The 22898-nt window shown below is 49.3% G+C and overlaps 1 protein-coding gene across 2 annotated transcripts in view; it reads right to left on the bottom strand.

Moving 5' to 3' along the window:
* The window catches only part of AXIN1 (axin 1), a 68020-nt gene extending 46766 nt beyond the window's left edge, over window positions 1-21254 (bottom strand). The window contains exon 1 of one of the 2 annotated variants that reach the window (XM_042864279.1): window positions 20171-21254. In XM_042864279.1, the coding sequence (XP_042720213.1) occupies window positions 20171-21048 (878 nt within the window). In that variant the 5' untranslated portion in view covers window positions 21049-21254. The remainder of the gene's footprint in view (window positions 1-20170) is intronic. The other variant, XM_042864278.1, reaches the window with a different exon arrangement.
* Between the last annotated feature and the right edge of the window lie 1644 nt (window positions 21255-22898).

Here is a 22898-nt window from a genome sequence, read left to right as displayed (position 1 = left end):
ACTGTGGTAGGGAAGAGGTCTGCTCAAACGGATGTCCAAAGCATTTGGAAATTTTTGTTCAAGAGCAAGAAAAGATTTTGACCCAGTTTCAGATTTGAAGTCCATCTCCTAAACAAAAGCAGCTTTAGTTTAAAAGAGCCAATTCTGCAGATCGTTATGTTGCTATTACACAACTCCTAATCCCTGAAGTGGGGAAGATGTGTCAACGCCAACCCAAGCACATCTCTGTCATTTCGGCTGGACTTCCAGCCTTCCCACTGAAGATTTCATTCTGTTAAACCTTTCTTGAAGAATGCCAAACACTAAAATCTCCCAAATATTTATTGTAATTTCTTTGGCTACACTATCACAAGTGCCTAAATTCCCCTTCTCAGTTGGAGAGCTATCTAGACCAGAGGTCTCCAACTCTTTCAGCCTAATAAACATCACAAAGGCTCCTGAGCCTCTCTGAGTAGTAAAGGAGAGATTGTTTGCCGCCACAAAAGGAACAAAAATGACCAGCCATCCCCTGCTGGCTATTCTCCTCCCCTAAGAACTTGGTCTAATCCCCTCCACCATACAGCCCATCAAAGACAATGTGCCAAGGAAGGAGAGAACTGCTGTGCATGCTGATTCCCAGCTCGGCAGCGGTTCCCGAGGACCACAGCCAGCCAGCTGCTGCGAGCAGCTCCCTCTGTGCCGCTGTGCCAAGCCAGAAGGTCGCTTTTCATCCATCTCTTCCTCTCACCGAGTGCCCAAAGAAACCATCAGGCTGCTCGCAGCTCTCCCGGGCTCCAGGAGCAGCAGAGCTCTTCCTACAGACTCTCTGGCCCCCAGGAGCCCAGCAGACAGATGGGTTGTGGAGCGGCCTGTGGCTCTCACGGCCACACTCAGCCTGTCACCAAGCCAGCCACAACGCACCTCGGGTTCAGCCAAGCATTCCAGATGGAATGCAAAGGATGCAGATCACAGAACATGCTGCTATCTCTCTTCCAACATCGAATTTGCAGCATCCTCTAGGTGACAAGGAGCGTGCGCCGCTCCTGTTGACAAGCCATGCAGGGAGCACGAGCACACAGTACGAAAAGGGAGGGAGGCGAGCCAGAAGCACAGGGCTATGGCAGCTCTCAAATGCTGTGCCAAGGTCAGCCTTGGAAGCACCGCTGTCTCTAAAAGAAGCCATAATTGAGAAGGTAACATTATAAAGCTATAAAATGAAGTTTTACTGCTGCTGACTAGCTGGGACATGCAGAACATGTGTTGCAGGGAACATAGCATAATTTTATTAGTGAAGACAAAGCCATCCATGCAGAGTGGCCCAAATGGGGTGGGCTGAATTAAGAGAACAATAGCAGTTCATCAGATGGCCCTTCCTTTCACATATGTCTTCAACTTACTACGCTAGCAAATACTACAAGCAGCTTGGAAATACATTTTCATCTGAAGAGCCTCACGTTATTAACACATTAGATTAAAATCAAAATAATTGAGAATGTAACGTATTCCTGATGCTGCTCATTAAATGGCTAAATCAAAAACATCAGCACCCAGCCGGCCTCCTCCTCTCTTGGAAACTCACTCGTGATCAACGACTGTTTGCACGATTTAGCCCCAGCCAGCACTTTGCAACACTCCTAAAACCACCCCGGACAGCCCTGCAGCACCAAACACTGCTCACAGCCCCAGCATCTGAGTCACAGGATTGCTGCAGACCCCTTAAGCTGATCAGGGGAAGATGTGCTGAGCCTGAGACCAATCTGAAAGGAAAAAAACACGTTGCGTCAGAGCTTAATGCTAACCATGTTTCAGATTTGCTCATGGATTCCAGTTCCCCAAATAACAAAACAATAGACACCAAAGAGGAAAAGTGGAAACTGCTGCTTGGGGAAGCTTGCCACAACATGTTGGCTGCAAGTGTGCTGGGACATAAATCCTGCTCTGGCAGGGCTGGGGCTCAGCGCTCCGAGGGCTCTGCACACATTAAAGGCAAGGCTGGCCTCCCCCTCCGAGGCTGCCTGCTGCCTGTCCGCCTCCTCCCTTGTTTCATTTCCAGCCATGTCCGGCTGATGCACAGTATTTATGCTGCTTGGCTACCCCAGAGTGGGGGAGATGAGAACAGACGAGCAGAAGAGATGGAACGGCGTGGATTTGGCAGCAGGGACTGCAGGGCTTGGGAAGGACAAGCTCTGAACGCTGTGCAGTGGGCTCTGGCCATGAATGTCCTTGCAGCGTCTTGAGGATCTAGAGTTGCCCTCCTCTTGTTTTATGCTGTTTTTTAAGACCTGTTTTGCAAAACAGCTGAGTAGGTGAGCAGAGATGGCACAGCTTTAAAGCAGTGTGAGGAACAGTTTGCACGCTGGTGATGGCTGAAATTACACATTTGCCACAGGACACCAGAAACACGATAAAGCAGTGGAACCCCGGCTTAACCCTTGTCAAAGAATTCCTAATCTTCTCCAAGATTAGACTTTTGTTCTTGCTAACAGCCAGCCCTACAAACACCGCCCAGACTGCAGGGGGCCAGGCTCACAAACACAAATTAATTACATCAGCTGTAATTCACACCTCTGGCTGCTTTTGAAGCAACCTGTTAAGCGCTTTTGAATAAGAGTCAGGGAAAAAGAAATAGTAGCCTATCAAACTGAAATACAGATTTCTGTTCTGGAAGGAGAACTACACAGATTAACTATGATATCCCAATGGGTGAGTTCAAGCAGATGCAGTTGTTCCAGTGCTGCTCCTTGTCCCTCATCTCACTGAGCCCAACCGGAACCCTCTGGGATCTGCCATGCCAGCAATAAAACAGCCACAAAGCAAACTCAGCTCACTGCTGCACCAAGACACAATGCAGATGAGAATCTGGACTCCTTCTGCCCCACAAGATCAGAGATGCATCCTGGCAGCTGCAGATGCACAGGGCAAACCACGCCAAAATGAAGCTGAACCTTCACCAAGACATTGCTCCTCCAGGGCTGGAAAAACTCGCACCCTAATGGAAATTATAATATTCCTTCCCTACAGCTTGGAGAGAGGGGACCTCCAACACTACCACAGTGCAAACAATAACTGAGAAGCGCTTCAGCTCAAGCAAGCCTTGCAATATGTCCTTGAGGCAAGCAATGCGATGCTGCCTACGAATCTCCAGAGAGAGACCTCTGCATCACTGCCTCGACCAGCGGCAGCAGGCTCCTGGATAGGGCATCAGAGAACTGTGCTGCTGTTCCCGTTGCTTAGCACTCCATTGGGAAACTGGTAAAGGCTTAGTCAGACCCATGCTGGGCCTGCACAGCTTTCAAGGGAGAAACACAAACCCATTTTCCTGTAATTCACTGCAAAGAAGTTGAGGAATGGTTCAGTTTATTCTGATAGGAGAATTCTCCATCCTACACGTGGAGACTGCTGCAGCAAGGAGCAAACTGCAGAACCCACGCTGATCTGGATCCCGATTCATGCAGTGAATTGCAGCAGCAGCAGCATCTGAAGCGATGCTCCAGTCCTCTCCCCACCTCCCCTGCCACAACCTGGGCAGCTAAAGACAAGAGACAGCCACCGGCAGCTTAGTGATGGAGGGGTGAAACCTTGCAGTATATCAGATTATCACTACCCAGAGGCTGATGAGAGAGATAGCAGCCCTAAGCTCATCCCACTGGAGTGGTATGTCAGCAATGCCCCTGGCTTTCTGCTTTCCGGTGAGCTGGGTGGCAGGGGACAGGATGGGGACAGCATGGGGCAGTGTGGTGGCACACAGCTCAGCTTTCCCAACAGCACTGCTGAACCCAGAACTGAGAAACATTTTCCCTACTTGTGCCAGTTCAGTATTCTTGACAGTGACCATATGCTGCACGAGAACAACTTCCAAACCAACCAGAGACTGGGAAAAGAAAAACCCTAAGGAGAAATCGCTTCAGATAAAGCTGCCACTTATCTCCCCAGTGATTATACCTGACCCTACGGTGCATGGCAGCTCTGCTCCGAATGAAAACACGAGCTATTTACCCAGGGTGGGATATTCATGAGGGCCTGTAGGTGTGTCAAGACAAGGTCAGAAAGGAGAGGTGTTGTTTTTCTTTCTTTTTTTTTTTTCTCCAAGCCAACAGATACAGCTTGGAAAAACAAGCAAGCTGCAAGCATTCGGCCCCTCAGATTACTCTCCTGGTCTGCAAATGAAGAAACAAACTAAAAGTCAAAGAAAAGACGGGCTGAGAACAAATGTTCCAAGTTAAATATATTAATCAATTAGATAATTAGAGGGAAAAAGCTGATGGGTGCCCCCACAGAGGATGGGAGAGGTTAGCAGGAAGAGATGTGGTCGAGCTGCCAAAGACAGCTGTCCTCTGCAGAACACTGAGGCTGCACGGCAGTGAAGTATTAGGATATGCCAGAAAACAAACATCCTTCCTTGAATTCAGGATTTTTAGGATCAGACAGACACGGTTCCCAGGCCCATCTTTGGAGGCCTCCACCGGGAACGAGAGCTGCAAGGTCAGAGACCGATCTGCCATTGTGCAAAACCCACCCTGCAGAACCTGCATCCAAACCCTGAGACCATCGCGGTTACAACAACACTGCCACTACTACTGAAGGCCAAAAGCTTTCTTTGCATGGCCTGGAAAGAATGCCAGCAATTCCAATGGCAGGAATCTCCCTGCCTGCCCTGCAGCCTCCTGCAGATTTTCGAAGCGGTTCCTCCACGCTGCCTAATTCCACCTCGCTGCTCCATACAAGAGTTATTTCAAACATTTTCAGCCTGCGTTGTTGTGTGTCGACGTAGAGTTGGGTGTGAAGAAAGCGTTCATTTAGTTAACTCTGTTTTACTCAGCAAGTGGAACAAATTTCATCACCCCCTACAAGTCCATTATGTATTCTATTTATACCACAAACATTTGGTGCACAATTCAGGAACAGCAGGAACAGGTGATGTAATGCACTGTACAAACAACATTCTATTCATACAGTGGGAAAATAAAGTGCATTCTCTTGGTTTCTTTGATCACGCTTAAAACAATCAGATTAGAAGTCACAGATAACCCAATACATACTGGAGATGAAAGGGCTCTGGAGAAATAAATCACCCAAAGTTAGATATTAAGCAAGATTTCTCTCTCAACAATCAACTTATCTGTGGATAGAGGAGGAATGACCATGTGGTTTCAAAATCCTGCCAGGCATTTTATTTATTTTTATAATACCATAAAGCTACTCCACCCACTTTTTCAGAATGAACGTTGCATTACACAACACATCAAAGGGACTTTATGGCCTAAATTAAGCAATAAAATAGTTGAGATTGTGCGTTATGCTGAAAATTGGCCGGCTTCTCGTGCCTGGTGAGCTGGGAGGTGAACACATGTTTCCCAAGCACCTGAAGAACGCCTGGGGCGGAATGGCCCGAGGTATCAAAGTGTGTGGCACTTGCATTTAATAGACCAACATAAAGTTTGAGGCCTTCGGTGCCCACTGCAACCCTTAGGGAAGGGACAAGCCCTGAGAGCAGTCACAGGGTGTGGGACACCGGCGCTGCCCTTCATGCTCACAGCCTGTAAGGCTTGATTCACGGACAAAGCTCAGTGTTGGAAGCTGTGCGCTTTGTGGATGCGGTTCTCCCACCTCTGGCAGCCAGCCACGCTGGGGAAAGTAGCCAGAAATCCGGGGGAAAGCCGCTGGTCAGGCAGCAGGGCTGCACTGCCGGCACCTCGCGGCTCCTGCCTGCCCCAGCAGCAGCTCTCCTGCTCCTCCCTCTGCCCAGGCACAGTGGGAACATGGCTATCAGGGCAGGGGCAGGCTGGCATCTCTGTCCCCTTGCGGCAGAGCAAAGGGCTGAGTTCCCACCAGGGCAGCTCAAGAGGCACAAGAAAATTCAGCTTGCACCAACATGGGCTGGCGTGTGCCTGTGTGCCCCAACCGCCAACTAAAAACAGGGTTTGAAAAAGCAAACAAACAAACAAAAACAAAACAATCAGTTTAATTAATTTGGGCCCTTTGCCTTTCTGCGGCCTGACTCACCACGTTTGATCTCCAGGGCTGGTGAGAGGTGCCCGAGCCTGCCCAGCCCAGCCCAGCCCCAACAATGTGCGGCAGCCCCGCGCCGCTCCTTGCCGTCAATGGGCGCTCTGTTGGCTGAGTGACTCACTGCCTTCCATCAAAAGAGCAAAAATAAAACCAAACGGCTCCGTGTCTGTGGAGAGAGTTAGCTGAGCAAAAAGGGGGGGGTTATTTTAAGATTTTGTTTTTAGGTGGTTCCTCAAAGGAAACTGGCAGCGCTATTTTCGGAATCGGCCACACGTTTCTGAGGGAGATTCTCGAGATTCTCCTGCTTTTAATTCATGCTCTGAAGTCACAATAAGGTGGATATTGAAACCTACAGACTGCATTTAAGAAAAACACACGCATCAGAACGTGTCCTGGAAGCCCTCAGGTGTGGAAGCAGCGCCCTGGCGCAGGGGTCCAGCCAGGAACGAGTGCTGCTAATGCTCCCTTCCATCCCTCCACCCTTACACAGAGGGCACAACCCCAGATGGGGCCACGTCAATCCTCATTACATCCTACTCATAGGTCCCTGCGTCCCTGCCAGCTCCCAGCAGTGAGCAGGACGTGACAACCAGCCCCCTGCTCTGGGCTAAGATGGACCTTCAGATCTCCACAGCCACATCTGGCGCAGCCCGCTCAAGCTGGGTGTCTGCACCCAGATGCACATCAACGAGAACAGCAATCCAGGGACTGAAGGCTCTGAAGGGTTCTCTGAAGGCCTCCAGAACTGAGCAGGAGACTGGGTTCCTTACAGACAGGTCACCTGATGCAATTGCAGGCTATGGTGGAGTCCCAAACTTATCTCTATCAGACACTCTTGATTTCCTGTTTGCGGCATTAATAAAAAGCCCGACATCGTGGGTAATTATACTTCACAGAGGACAACAATTAAGAAATAGCCAATTACATTTTATAAGCCCAGGATAATCAAAACCTTCCTCAAATATCTACAGTTGCAATAAGCACTCAGAAATGGTAACTCCCAACAAATTGCAGGTAATTTCGACTCATTCACAAAGCTGACATATTTCCATATCTGCACTTAAAACTTTCAAGCTGGGTTCTGAAAAATACTGCACGAGCTCCTGGAATGTAGCACTGCTGATATCCAAAACCAGCACCCAGCCCACTCCCCCCTGCACTGTGCTGGGTGAGATGCACAGCCTCCCAACGCCATCCTGCAGAGAATGCCACCGCCAGCAGAACAGACATCACATCTGATATTTCAGGAGATACGGGAGGATCCTCACGTTTATACTAAATCTAAGCGACGACCAAAAAAAATCAACTCCTATCAGTCTGTGTTAATCAAGCCTTGCAGTTTTTAAAAGGAATGGTCACCCGCTCTGTTTGTAACCCAATACTGCAGCTCCCACGCAGTCAGTGCATGAGAGTGAAGATCAAACAGCAAATTAAAAACCACTGAACGATAGAGGAAAGGAAACATGCCTTTCTCATTTTTACAGCTTAACCTTTTAGACGGGAGATTTCAGAAGACCCCCTAGAGGAGCAGAGGCTGACAAGGCAATGATCCAGCAAAGGTGATTGTTACAGCATGGCAGTTTCATTCCTCGCTTTCAGTGCAGATTTTTCTGTGGAAAAAAGCCCTCCTTGCTCACGTGGTTGCTAGAACGGCGCTACCACCACACAGCACAGCTCTCCTATTACCCCACCATTCCTTCCAGCAGTGGCTCCCTGTCTCCTGGCCACCACTGACACAGCTGTTAGTGCCATTACTTCGGCTGTAAGAGTACGTGGTTCTGCAGGGCTAATTGCTGCATAAAAGCTGATGAAGTCCTCGGGACATGCATGTGACAGACGAGGATGTGCCTGGCGGTTATTTAAGAAGCAGAATCAAAGAAGTGTCAGAGGGGACCTCCAAGGAGCAGAGCAGCACAGCCTTCCGCTTGGCAGGATGGCTGTCAGCACCACGCGGGGTGGCCGTGGCCCATGTCCTTATCGAGAGTGGTGAGGGAAGGGAAGTTACCATCAGCTGGGAGGTACTGAACTGCCTTTTCTGATCTTGCCTCAGAGGGACCAGTGGGAAAGAAAGGAGGGGGAGATTAATGCAAGGAAAGCCAACAATGTGCTTGAAAGAGAAGGGGACAAGCTTTCACGTGTTTCTCTCTAAGAAATGATGTGTGAATGCCTAGTGCCTATGGGAAGCTGGAGCTGGGATGGATAGTAAAATGCTAGTAAGGCACTTCCCTGGGCTCAGAGGGCACTCTGACCTGTGCCAGTGCCTCACCGCCCTCTGAGAAAAACTCCCTTGCTAACACTGACTTAAATCTCCCCTCTTTTAGTTTACAACCATTCCCCCTTGTCCTGTCACTATCAGACTGTGTAAAACATCAGCGTCTCTCCTGTTTATAAGATCCCTTTAGGTACTGGAAGGCCACAGTGAGGTCTCTGCAGAGCCTTCTCCTCTCCAGGCTGCACAACCCCAGCTCCCTCAGCTTGTCCTCACAGGAGAGGGGCTCCATCCCTAGCCAACAAAGCAGACTAATTAATCCATCTGATATTTACTTAGATTCTGTAAATACAAAACAACATTCAAGCAGGTGTTTTGGTCCCTTACTGCCAATGTCATTACACTGAAGTGGCTGGAAGGCCGCATGGCACCCATAGCTCCACGTCCCAGCACTGCAGTACCTCAGGCCCAGTGTTTGCAATGCCCCCTCTGGACTCTGGGGCTGACTGTAAAGCCAATTTCTTCTGCCCTGATGTAATAAATCCTGTTCACACTCAGCTACCATTCAGGACTGAATGTGATTCCATTGGACAAACCTGCTGGTTTTATTAACTTGCTAACTATACAAGTTTATACAATTGCAGATGCTTGCTTCTGCAATCTTGATTTTGCCTATTCGGCATATCAATGTATATTTATTTAATTTAAAAAGGAAAATTATTTACAAAATTCAGATTTTAAAAGAAGCACAACTTTTTTCCCTGCTAATTACTGTCTGTGGCTTGGCAACAGCTCTGTGGACAATAGGTGTTCCTGCCACTACTGTCCCATCTGAAACAGGAGGTTTGGCTCCAGTCACTTCCTATTTCTTCAGCTCAGGCTTCAGGATGATTTCCAAAGCGGGGAAATGGGAGGATTATCCTGCTCCATACCACCTGAGGCAACACACTACACCCAAGTCCACAGCCCAAGATGGGCTACTTGGGAGGGTTTCTGGCATCACTGGTGCCAAGCCACAGACAGTAATTAACAAGGAAAAAGGGTTGCTTGTAGCCTGACTGCTGGCAAAGCGGTTTACAGCTCCAAACAGAAGAACCTACATGAGGTGAGAAAGACAGCAATCCTCACAGAGCTGACTCAGGGCATCGCCGTCAGGGACCAAAACCCAGATGATGTCTCTGAGTCCAAGCAACTGCTGACTCTCAGACCTATCTTACTTCAGAGGAGGAGGATGGAGCTGTGGGATGCATCCACCCTTCTGAGCATGGGGAAGACCTGTGGGAAGGCACTGCAAGATCACAAGGCCAGCATCATCCCTGTAAGACTGGAGGAGTATCAGCTCTCTCATTACAGCTCCAACCAGCCACATCACCCAGCCCAAAATACCAAACACAAGGCAGTGATATTTGCAAGGGATAATCGGCTCCCCATGAGGGAAGCTCAAGCACTGCATCAAGAAAGGAAAATAGATCAAGATGGGGCCAGCTGGCTGTTCTGCCAAGGGCTGCTGCAGGATCAGAAGAGCCTGCCTGAGCTCTTGCCTAAAACTGCAGATGCACGCAGCTGGGCTGAGGCAGCAGCAGGCCCATCACCCTTCTCTGCTGAGAAAGGCAGTGCAGCCGCAGCAGGCCTCCGGCAGGAGGAAAACGTGCCCCAGGTGTGATGAAACCCACACGCTGCTCTGCAGTGACGCCCACTGCAGCAAGGGTTAAGCGCCGAGCGCTGCCCTCCTGGCCCCTGCAGCCCTGCCCTGTGGACGCTTATCGGGGCTGCGAGCCGCGAGCACAAAAACAACAACCGCCACAAACGGATTTCAGCCAGTTCAGCACAGCGTGTTTCCAACTGCTTGGCAATCACAGACCAAGAGAAGCGTTTGAAAAAGGCCTCTCGGTGCAGGCCGCTTCCCTGGAAAATAGAGGGCTGAAAACAAAACACCAACTTCTGCAGGTAGCACCAGCAGCCGCAATGCCGTGCCATGAGGAATACGCTCCAACACTCCTAAAATCCATGTGAAAGGTGCAGGCAGTCTCTGCATCCCAGACAGACCGTACAAAGAAACCTACAGAGAGCAAGTGCGCGTGAAGCAGCTCCAGAGCTCAGCCCCCTGCCTGCCCGCAGCAGCCACCGCTAGGACTGGTTGGACCTCACCAGCTTGCACATAAAGGCAGCAGGCCCGGCAGAGACAAAGGTGTGCTGCGTTTACCTCTGAAGGGATTTAGATCTGGAGCACTCGACACCAACAAACTGCTGACACAGGCACTTACTCAAGCATATAAACATCGCAGGCGGCAAATGCCAGGTTTGCAAGAACTCTTCTCCGCAGCTTAAGAATAAATTCAACTTGTTTTTGAATAATTATGGATGAATCATTCTAAAAAACTCTCTACAGTTTATCTTCCATTGCTAACCATGCAGCTGATTTTTTAATTTTTTTTTTTTTGCAATTACACATTTCCATCTACTGTCCTCCCAAACCACAGGCCGACGTTTCCTGGTGTTTGGAAGTGACAGAACAGCTAACAGAAAACCAAATGTACTTGAGGTGGGAGGGGGGAAAGAAAGGCCACAAGTTAATTTCTCTCAGAAGCCAATGGTCCCCACCCAGAAACCTGCGCACAAAAGAATACAGCCTTGTAAACTGGTAGGTTAGGTCTGAGACCAGCCGTAAGGTTTGTCAACCGTGACAAGCTGCAGCTTGTTTAATAGTCGACTGGAGGGTTGAAAAGTCTCATAAAACCCAAGGGCCTTCCATAACAAAGCTTCTGCCACTTCTGGAGAGCATTCACACCCATTCAGCAGGCTTCTCCAAATATGCAAAGGTATTGCGAGCAAAGCCATACCAAAAGCCAGCAGCTGGAAATGGAAGCTGTGAAAAATTCTAGCTGCAAAAACCTGAAGGGAGCGTGAAGGAACAAACTGCTAACAGTGAGAGTAAGTAACCACAGGCATGGGTAACAAAAATGCTGCATGACCTCCCATCACTTGGATGCCTTTCTAAAATAGACACTTCAGCCTGACCACAAGTTATTGTGCAAGAATCACTGGGTGAAGCTGCGTGACCTGTTATCTCAAGGATTACAAAAGGAAAGTTTTTCTCAGGCCCATTTGGAAAGCTCCCTCTCTTCCAGAAGGAGGTGAGTTTGCGGATCAGATGGAGCAGGCCCCTCCAGCCCACCCTGAGAAGAACCAAAGCCAGCAGGCAGAGACAAGGACAGAGGAAGCAGGATGCTCTGCCTTCTCCAGCAGCAGCGCTCATAGCACCCCAGGCCACAGACTTCCCTGCACACACCTCGAGGGAAAAACCACAGCGCTATTTTATGGTGTGACAAATCCCCCACTATGGTGACACATCCGTGCATCCTTTGCCGCCCATTTCCATTTGTTCCAAGCCCGTGCGTGCATTCCAGCGTTGGCCCGTCTTGAAGAGTGAGCCTTCTCAAAGCAGCTCTTCCCAAGAGAGGAAAACAGTTTCCCTGAGTGAGCAGACCTTCAAAGACACTTTCAATGCAAACACTTGCACAGAAGAGTTGTCCTTTGCTGTTTCTTTCGATGGCAGACCAAGGAGCCAAGCAGTGAGGGGTGATGGCTGCAGCCCCACGCCTGCAGACCAGCAGATGCACACTGCGCGGATCCGAGCCTGCCAGCTTCATTTTGTGGCTTTCCTCATGAAGGAACATTTTTCATTTCCTAAGGAAATAAATGTTATGACAGTCACATGGACTGAGTTAGAAGTACAAAGACAAGCCTTCTTAGCAAAAGATCTGAACTTTTTATTAAAAAATAAAAATTAAAATTAAACTTGGAAAAAAAAACCCAAAACATTCTCTGTGGAAATACAAACCGGGTCTGGCCATAAGGAGAGCAAGAAGGCTCTGAGGTCACGTTTTACAATCTTTCGAAGCAGGAATGAAGCTGATGCCTGCAAAGAGCTTCTTTTTCTTCAAGACACAGCAATGTTACAGCGCAAGAACTTGATGTCTTTGCTTGGGCACTCTTCTGTATTCACAATAAAGCCCTTGTGAAGGAGATCAAGGCTGCATTTCATTGCTTTGACACGATGGTTAACCTGTGAACTCTACCCCTGCTAATAGAATAATTTCTATTTGTTGATTCCTCTTTTGGGATCCTCGAGGGCAACAATCACTTCGTCCCAGCACCCATTCGCATGTCTGGTGCCAAACTGTTGTACAGCTTTTATCTCCATGAGGCGCATCCAGAGCAACGCTACCCAAACTCAGGAGCTGCAGCAGGACACAGCCACAGCACATCTCCTCCTGCACCCTAACGGGCAATTCCCAGGAGCTCTGTTGCACTTGGCTGAGTTGCATTTCCCTTACGAAAGCTCAGCGAGGTCCTCAGCCACCAGAAAACCAATCCCACAGGAATACACGTGCTGACGGAGCTCTCAAAGGCAGCACATGCACGGGGCTGGCAGTAACTGCAGAACAAGGAAGCCACTCTTCCAGATAAGTCTCTCCCAGTCTGTGAAGCTGATTGCCAGCCAAGAAAAAGACCAAAATTTATGATTCAAAAGGGTAAATCTGTTGAATGCTGAAGGCATGGCTATCCAGTAGAGCTAAATCGCTCTAAGTGTGGATTGCTGGGGGAAAAAAAAAAAAGGCAATTCCACCTTCCCACAGTACTGCTCTCCTTCTTCCAGCACGGGCAGTGATGTAATACACCGTGAAGACAAAATGACACAGAACTAAGTGTACAGAGAAAAAGAGAAGCCAAAAAGGAAAGTGCAAACAGGGAGTGGACAGACGATGGCACAGGGAAGATAGAAGATACAGGGACAGAAGGAAAAATAAACCCACTAGGTTCTGGTCATCAGCTTTGGAGTTAAGTGCAGGGACTAATGAGGTCCTGACGCTGACCACTTCAGTGGAACATCTTACAGAGTTATTTTTCCCCACCTCTGAATGTTTTTGATCAAAACAAGCAAAACACATTCTAAAAGCTGCTACTGTGAAGGCAGCTGTATCTTAGGGGCCACAAGACCAAAGAACTCCAGATCTTACCAGAAAATTGCACTCTGGAGTCTTCAAAGGTAAAATCCAATTTCCACGTAGGATTTATAGAATTTGGATAATCTGACTTAAAACTACAGCAGTTCTACTTGAATTCATCACTGCCTTACAACAGAGAGGACCTCGCACATGGCCTGTGAGTAATGACGGCTTTGCTTTCATGCACAAACATGACCTGCTATGATTCCATTTCTGAGCGTGACTCCGGGAAAAACACTTGAAAACCACGGCCAAAGGAAACCTCTGGGTGCTGCAAAGCTTCCTGCAGCCTGTGGGTCTACAGATGGGACAGAAATGTCTCCCAGGGCACTGCAAGCCGGAGCCATGCGCAAGCTACAACAACAGAACCCCACGTGCCTTCTGACAATCAAACCAGTCCAGGAGCCCAGCACGGCCCAACAAGGCCCACTGTGACCCAGCACGGCCCCCCAAGGCCCAGTGAGGCCATGCAAACCCTTCGCCCGCAGCCGCAGCTCTCACCCAGCACTGCATCTTCTCAGAGATGCTCAGAATTACACTCGCCAGCAATTTGACTTTTTAATCATTTCAATTACTGTGACTAAAACCCTTCAATCGGAACAAAACAAGGAAAAATCACCCCTCTCTTTCTGAAGCAGTCTGCCTAGCTTAACAGACCATACCGAATTGTGAAGGTTTTCGCTTTTGTGGTCTTCACATATTTCATTTAATGCAGATAATTAACCTCAGTTTCTAATTTCCAGTCCTCCACAAGGAAGTGAAGTGATTGAATGCATTCACTGACAGACGGAAAATTAAAATATTACTACAGCTTCTCCACGCGGCTCAAAAGGCAGGGCCTTGCTAAAGGTCTTTCTTCTTTTATTTGACTGATTAACTGTAATTTGCTTAATGGATTTGAGGATGAGCCTAATAATCCAATGATATTTCCAGGAACTGATTTAGGATATGAGTACCTCTGTTCTGAGACGTTATACTGCAATTTTCTGCTCTACACACGCCGTCATGCCTGAAACCAGGCTTCTCCACGGCACTTATTTCTGGGGGCACTTTCTGCAGCCCCAGAGCTTCAGTGGGAAGGGTGAGAAGCTCCACCACAACACGAGGCCAGCATGTGCTCCCCCAGCACTCCTGCATCTTCCTCAGCCCTTTGCCCACCAAGAAAGCTCGGTGTAACAGGATTTCACACTCTGTCCCAATTGTTAATAAATCCAGGATTATTAAAGGACTATAAATCTAGGACTACTAAAGAGAACAAATCCAAGAGGCAGCCATTTTTAAACATCCAATAGTAACTAATTATTCAAGGGATTAGTCCATTATAGCGACAACAAAGAAACTCTTAAAACATAAAGCCAAGCTGAAGCAGAACCGCAGATCAAACCCCAGGTGTACCACGAGGCTCACCTCCTGGGCACGCTCCTCAGCTTCCCTGGACCCATTCACTTCTCATTCTGCTCTTCTGTACCCAGTTCCTCCCAAACAGAGCACAACTCAAACCAGCCCAACCTGGAACCTCATTCCCAAAATGTAGGATTTCATGATTTGTGCCGTCATCGCCAGTACGCATGAAAATAGGAACAAAACAGCTTTAGGAAATGTAATCAAACTGCTTATAAAATTAAGATAGAGAAAAACCTTTACATTTACTTTTCCTTAAATCAGACCAAACACGTACAAGTCAAAGCCCTGTTTGCCAGGAAGCCTGTTGTTTACATCCCTCCTGGTTTCAGAGCTCCAGAGCTGTAGGGTAAAGAGGCCATGGAGACACCATCTCAGAGGACCAATACCAACACTGATCCATAACCAAATAACAAATACAACACTTCTTCATCTTGATTTGTGCAGAAGTAAGGCTACGGGCACAAAAAGCATTCTTCTTCAATTAAAACCCACTTTAAGGCTTGGCAAATGCCAGTATAAATACTTTGCACTGTTAATGTAAGCATTTCCATGCAGAAGTTTCATCAGCTTAACAACGTATTTCATAAAAGCTGGTGTAACTCCTGTGCACAAACACAATCCATCCTCGTCATGTAAACCTTACAGCTCTGGAGTCACAACACGACCACTCACTGCTATCAGCACCAGACCCTGCCTCCCCATCACAGCCATGACTTCCCTCAAGAACAATGCAGAACCCAAACTATTCTGCCGCAGCTTACACCAATTTGGAAACAGCCACTGCTCTGCACATTGTTGAGGACTGTAACAATTACAAGTGGTGCTACAGGCCCAGAAGTTTTAATTCAAGCCAAGCCATTAGCTAGCACTTCAAGTTACACACAATTATTGCCAGAAATGCAGGGTCGCCATTGGAGAAAAAGTTTAGGGCCTGTTTGAGTTAAAATTACTTGAAATGGGACCCAAGTAGTGCTGCTGGCATCCCACAGACCCACACAACCCAAGGAGCCCCAGCACTCTGAGGCAGTAGCCACGTGCCTGCTGTTTCACCCCAGCCCTTCTGCTCATGGTACAGGAGAATTGCTGCTGCCTGACGATGCTGCTCTTGCAGACAGGGAAAAGAGGCAGTTTCTCTGATAGTCTCGTCCTAAGCCACTGAAAATGTAAATATGTTAAGAAATAGACACTGCTGTATGTGTTTCCGGGCCAACTGCAGCATCACTTATCAAGGAGATACCACTGGGACGCTAGTAGTGTTTCCTGAACAGAATGAATATGACACACAGCACAAAAAGAGATTAAAGAGGAAAAAAGGAAAAGAGGACTGAGCAAGCAAGCAGAGATGCCATTTGAGAGGGGTGGGCAGAGGGGTGGGCAGCACTTTTGGTTACTTCCCCTACTAAACACGTCCAGTTGTCCATCTAGAGCCCCATCTTCCACCCCATGGATGCTGACAGTGCTTGAATGAGGCACCTCTGGGTCAGATGCCCCCACCCTTGCTGTGCCCTGGCAGCCAACCCAAGCTGCACGCTACCAGACTGAGACCAATGCTTTCCTTCCTGTTGTTACACACAGGCACAACATTAATGAGCAGCCTCTTCCAAGCAAATGCTCTCCCCTGAAGCTCCAGTGGCTCAGTTCACAGACGCATGTGCTGATTCTTCAGCTCAAGGCAGTGGTGGTAAGACAGCAATGCAAACCTGGAACAGTCTGAAAGCAGACTGCTCTGCACCAACCGCTGCAACTGCACATCTCCAGTCTGCTGCTCATTCAGCACAATTAACTCCAACTCCTTCACCGCATCGTTTTGAGTTAGAAGCACGCAATTTAATATTTAATTGGTAATGAAGCAGCAAGCCTCAAAATTAAGTCTGCCAGCTAAATTTCAGCTCCTTCCTGACGCAGGCTAAACCTGTGACTGTCAGCCTGCTGATGTAACACAGGCAGCACAGATCCCACACCTGCCCTGAACCAGGCTCCGCTGCTCCTCTCTCTTGCAATGCAGCATTACTCACTGAGGTTTGGGACGAGTCTCTGACTAGAGCTGTTGCATCCCGCTACACCCTTCCTCAGCTGCTGCTCCTCTTGCTCAGCACCCTGTTACAAAGAACAGGCTGTGTCCTGGGGATAGCTGCTCCCATGTGTGCCCAGCATGGCTGCGGGGACTTCTCAATGGCATGTGGCCTTTTCAACTTGAATCACCAACACCTGGGAGAGCTGTGAGCTTGGTCAGCTCAGCACTGTGGAAGTAAACACTAAGACCTTTCAGCCAGCTTCCCTTAAAAAAAATAATAATGAAGGAAGTGTAAATCAAAGCTTCCACATGCAAATTTCTGTGTCAGTGCCTATGATGCTCCTTTTCCTCAGCCCATCAACATCTGTTAATGGGAGACTTCACCTGCCACCACCCGTCCTCTCCTCCCCCTCCTCCAGGTTTCATTTTTAGCACACAGGTCAAACAAACAAAGCAATGGGCAGAACCAACCCCGACTTCCAGAGGAAAGCAGAGCTGCTTCCCCATAACACTGCCCGGTCTGCTCCATTTTCAACCTGGAAAGCAAAGCCAACATTTGTGAGTGCTGCTCCCCAGAGCCCTGGGAGCACAGGTTTCTGGGAGCGGACAGGGAAACCCTTGTGATGCAAAGCTGAAGAGATGACAGAAGGGACCTATGCAGACAGCAGACACAGCAGTGATGTGACGGTTTGGCAACACGCGCCATGTTTCCCAATTTTTAAAACACATCTGTTTTATGGGAGTGCTTGAAAACCAGGCTGCAGGGCAGTTCTAAGGCACGGGTTTAATTTCTGCTCCTCATATCTGAAAAACCCAGTCCCGGTGTGTCAGAAGAAGGTTAATGAAAGATTTAGCTGCGCTCACAACCACGTTAGTGTCGGTTTCGGAAGCTGCGAGTTAATGCCTGAGATCTTCAGGGGTTGCCCTCTTTGAAGTTCACTGATCCATAACCAATGTCCAATTAATTTGCAGCAGCCTAACTATAATGACTATTGGCCTTTTCCTACGCGTACAAAAATGCAGTGGGTAACAGCAGTGCTTTTTGCTTTGGGATATTCTCACATACACGCACACGACGTGTTGTCTTCTGCACTTGGAGCAGTTCTGTGCTCGTGGGCACAGAAATACGGCGGTAAGATTGAAGAACCTTCTGCTGCAGAAAGATCTGGAGCCAATTCTCGACGCTCCCTTGCTAACAGGGACACACTCCTATTGCATTTGGTCAGATTCCTCTTTATTTAGAGTTTCCATAGAAGCCAAAGGAATAGACGTTAAATCTTGTGAAGATTAAACAGGCCTTCAGATATAATGCAAAACAGCTTATTGCAACATTCCCTCAAGAACAGAGACGACAGATTCTTCCACAAAGAAATAAGTCTGTAGAAACGTTTCAAACCAAATCAGGACAGGCTCAGCCTCCCAACCACTGCACACAGCACTCCCAACCTGCTGCACGCAGCTCCACCAGCTTCCAAGGCTCTTCCTAACAGGAGAGAGCAGGAATGTTTGCACGACAAGATGCCACTGTTTGAAAAACAGTCTGTTTGAGGCAGCTATTTCTATGCAGCGTTCAGGAAGCAAGCTATTTCAACCACAAGGACTTGCACAGAGACGGATCTCAGCAGAGTGTTAGAACCAAACGCACAGATCACACTACTGAGCAGTGCCCATCTTCATGGAGATGCTCCGGACACTGCTGCACTTGACAGACCAGCACTTAAAATAAATAATCACTCATTCTCAGTTACTTACTCCAGGCTCCAAAATGACTCCTGCTCTGGTGAGAACAGTAAACACGTCCCTGCCTCCCGACCCAGCAGGTCAATGGAGCGTCTGCAGCCACAATGACAGGCTGTCAGACACAACAAATTAACAGCAGCAAGTTTCTCCTGACCTCCATCCCCTAGGTAAAGATTTATTTTGCGCTGTTCCAATCTAGTAAGAAAATGCATGAGGTTGAGGAATGCCACCCCAAAATATTTCTATTCCATCATGTACTTCTGAACTGTTTTAAAGGTTGGCATGGATGCATTCAGGTACAGCGTAAACTGTGCATTTTATCTGAAGCAGGACCTGAAGAATGCAGTACTTGTGCAGGTTTTCACTACCTGCTCTAGAACAGAAACTAAACTCAACTTGAGCAAGTTATTGCCAGTCTTAAGCCATTCCTGCTAAAATAGAAAGATACTTGAATTGTGGACTTTTCTAATCCTATCCAGTCAGTATCCAGCACTTGGTGCAAACTCATAGCAAGAAACACCCAAGGTTTTTATTAACTCCATGAGAAAGTCCCAGGATCCTGGGATTCTGTTCTTCAGACTCCTGATTAAAACACCACGAGCTCACACCAATTCCCATTTTTTTTTTCTGAGCTTCACATGCAACATCCCCTCCTCAAAATCTGTTTGAAAACAGAAATAAAAACATTTCACCATGTGAAAGGCACTGAGATCTTGTGCAGGGCAGGATGCACGTCCAGCTGCCAGCATAAAGGGACAGCGCGGGGAGAGGAAGCGCAGAAATGCTGCTTTGAAGAGGACAGTTTGGCTACTTCGTTTTGTTACCATCGCAAAGCGACAGAACTCAGCCTAAGCTGGTCTTAAAACAAGGAGATTTTATTTTAAAGAAGTAGGAATGTGCGTCTGGCTGCGTTCTGTTGATTCAGCAAGGGTTACACACACACACACACACACACACACACACACACACACACACACGCTTATTGATCCCAGAGAACTCCCTGCTAAGTTAATTGTCTGGAATTTTAACTGAGCTCTCAGCAAGTTTCCAAACGCGTGTTGGCTGGGAATGGGTGGGGGACCCAAAGAAAAGCAGGGCTGAACAACTGGGCAACTCCTCTAGAGAAAAAAAACAGATATTGTGATGAGGGAAAAAGCTGCAACATGGAACAAATTTAACTGGGCTTGGGGATTCCTACTTGCTGGAATCCACTATCAGAAAACCTGACTGCAAAGCAATACCACTTACAGGGAGCATCACGAACCCCATTTGACCCACACACACACGACAGACATCAGGGTATTTCCCGCAAGCTTCCTGCAGCCTCTAGTTGTGGCTCATCACCATTTCCTTGTATATTTACAAGGGGTTTTACCACGAGCTGCACTCATCTGCACTCCTGTAACTGAACACTGACCTTCCGTCACTGCAGGCTACAAGCCAGCCTGACACCGCAGCTCTGCTCGCTCTGTGCATACAGGGGCTGCCCACAGCTCGGCACTGCCTGCTGCCTCCTACCTACAGCCTGACCACGTCCAGCAGCATTTCCTCACAGCAAAGAACATCCTGCAGATGTGATTCAGGGGAACCGGCCAAAGACACCCTACCAACAGCTCGCAGTACATTCAGATAAAGCTGCGTTTCAACCTGACGCCCATGTGACACTGTCCCACGCTGATGCTCAACCAGCCCCAACTGCTCCCAGCTGCAAAACCACCTCTGCTTCCCAGCAACTCCAACCTCACAGCATTCCCCAGGGGCATCTGGAGGCCCCCAAGGAAGGGCCCAGCCGGCGCACTCACATACCTGAACTCCCTGCCCTCGCTGTACCGCCGGGTGGAGGTTGCACGCTGGGTTGCAGTCTCCAAAAGCAGCTTCTGGGTGAGCCTGCTTGAGGGTGCGGAGTCCCTGCTGGCCTCAGGCTCAGTGTCTTGGTCACATTTCCACTCCTCGTCCTCATTCAGAGTAGGCAGATAACCAGGTAGCCCTTTTCCTGTCCCAGACCCTGAGCTCGGATCGCTATAAATTTTCGGACTTTCCCCACCTGTCCTTGTGTATTCCAAATAAATATCCGACTTAAGGAACAAAGGGTAGGTATTGTCTTCTATCATGCATTGAATCTCAGTTTGGGCCTGGTCAAACATGTCAGGGTCAATCTGCAGTTTCATGACACAGTCCTTTATGAAGCTTTTTGTGGCCGGTTTGATCTGCCGGGACACAATGCCGTTGTTGTCCAGAATGTACTTTTTGTAAATGGCTTTTGCCAGTTTGAGTCTTTTTTCCTCGTTGGACACACATGGCTCCAGCTTCCTGAAGCCACTGCAGGCAAACCAGAAGTCCAGCAGATCCGCACAGTCCTCCTGTTTCAGGAACGTCCTGAAGAGATTGATACCGTCCTGATCATCGAGCAAGGAGTGCAGCGACTCGGCCCACTTCAGGTAGGGTGGAGTTGGCGAAGCACTCCCCTCAGGTTCATAGCCCAAATCCAGATCGGAGCGCCTCGGCGTTGCGGTGGAGGTCTCATTTCTAACCACATCGCTTTTACTGGAGTAGAAACCATGGCTGACTGGCCTTGGATCTGTGGACACGAGCTCACCCTCCTCACCAGGCACCGGTGGCCTTGGAGCATCTTCAGTGAAGCTTCCTCCGAGGTCCAGAGGGAAGCCCTTCCCCTGGATATTCATCTTTCTGGCGCTTCCTTGAACAGCGCGGGAAGAGCCGAAATCTCAGATCACCAACACCCGTATCTCCAAGGAGAACACGTTGGTTCTGCTGAAACAGATAAGAAAGAAATCCATTAAGTATCACTGTAAATAAACGTTCTAAGACTACAAGCTACTAACGTTGTCCTCCCCGATTAGTGTATTAAATCCTCTTTTTCTGAAAATGACAGAGATCTCAAAACTTCATATCCAGCATTCAGCACAACCAATACCACCGGCACCAATCTCACAGCCCCCAAGCCCACACTACGGGAGCTCTCTGGACTGTGGGATGTGGTATTCCCCATACCCAAGGGATGTACACTCAGGTGCTGAGTGCTGAACAGCCCACAGGACACACCTTCGCTTCTACAGTCTGACATTAAGCTCTCTGCTGAGCCCACCCGGCCAGCACACACGCCAAGTCATATCACGGCAGTACGTTTCCATCTGGCTACCAACCAAGGAAACTCTCACAATCAACAAGGAATTCACGTTAAGGTTTGTGAAAAATATTCTAAGAGAACATTCTGCTGGTAGCAAAACTGAGGTTACACCTTAACCAAGCACAGGTGTCTTCTGTACACTCAGTGACATACCGGCGTGACATTCCCCTCTGCTTTCAGAAATACACTGCATCAGCTCATCTAGCTCCAGGCAACTCCAAATGCATCACTGACCCCAATACTTTGGGCACGTGAACAACATTCTTGCCTCAAACGGGCATGTCAGGTCAGGGCTTTGGCTCTGGCACCATTTCTCATAGAGGCCATTGAGAAAAAAGGTTCATTGGAGCTAACAACACAGCATGCCGAATGCCCAAGAAATCCTACCCAGGTCAATAAAGGAAGATGAGAAGATCGTCTCTAGAAGGAGATGTGATCAAACACAATGTTTTAAAAGAAGGTAGCGAGCCAACATGGAGGATGGGAGGTGTGGGGAGGGAGGGGGAAGCACCAGACAATTCCAGGGCTGCCACTTGCTCTGCTAACGCAGTAACCATCATTTCAAAGCAGCAGAAGTTGTGTTTTACTGAATGCTGCCGGCCTCAAGGCCCCGAGTACCGTGAAGCAGCAGCTGCCTGACACCCGGGTTAAATCAACTGCACGTGAGAACACAGCGGGGACACGCGTTTCAGCTTTGCTCACCGCACCCAAATGAAGGCATCCTTTGGACGTTCGGCCTTTTTTCCCCTTTTCCTCTCCTCAGCTGAGGCGAAAGCCGTCCTTACAGCCCACCTGTACGCCTCCGACCAGCAGCAGTGAGATGGGAGCCACTCGGCCCTACGTGCTGCACCCGCTCAGCCCTAACAGCGAGCCCGCTGTCACCCACAGCCGGCCCGGGCCGCTTGGAACACGCGGGCACCGCGCTGAGATTTGCCACGGTTCCACCGAACGCGCCCGTATCCCCCAGCGCGATGCTCGCCGCCGCGGGCTCCCGCCTTCCCGACCCGGACCCCGAGCTGGCGCTGCCCGCACCAAGGGGCCGGAGCCGCCCCGTGGGAGCGGGCACACGAGGCTCGCCGTTCATTGTGGCGGCGAGGTCCGACCCCCGGCGCCGGCACGGGGCACCTCAGCGGCCCGGGTTGCACGCAGCCCCGCGGCCCCGGCTGCCGGCCCGCCCCGCTCGAAGTTCCCCGCAGGACGCGGCCCGCGGCGGTCGCGCGGATCCGTCGGCCCGGAGCTCCGCGGGAAGCGGCGCTGCCCCGACGAGCGCGGGCTCCATCCGCCCCGCCGCCCCCGAGCAACTTCGGGGAGCCGCCCCCGCTCCCCCCCTGCCCGGCCGCAGCCCGGCCCGCTCCCGCCCTCCCCCGCTCCCGGGGCGGCCTAGTA

The sequence above is a fragment of the Lagopus leucura genome, unplaced genomic scaffold (genome assembly GCF_019238085.1).
Source record: "Lagopus leucura isolate 7727_CA_CO unplaced genomic scaffold, USGS_WTPT01 Super-Scaffold_760, whole genome shotgun sequence".
Lineage (NCBI taxonomy): Eukaryota > Metazoa > Chordata > Aves > Galliformes > Phasianidae > Lagopus > Lagopus leucura.
Note: the sequence above shows the minus strand (reverse complement) of the source record. Positions and strands in the feature narration are given on the sequence as shown.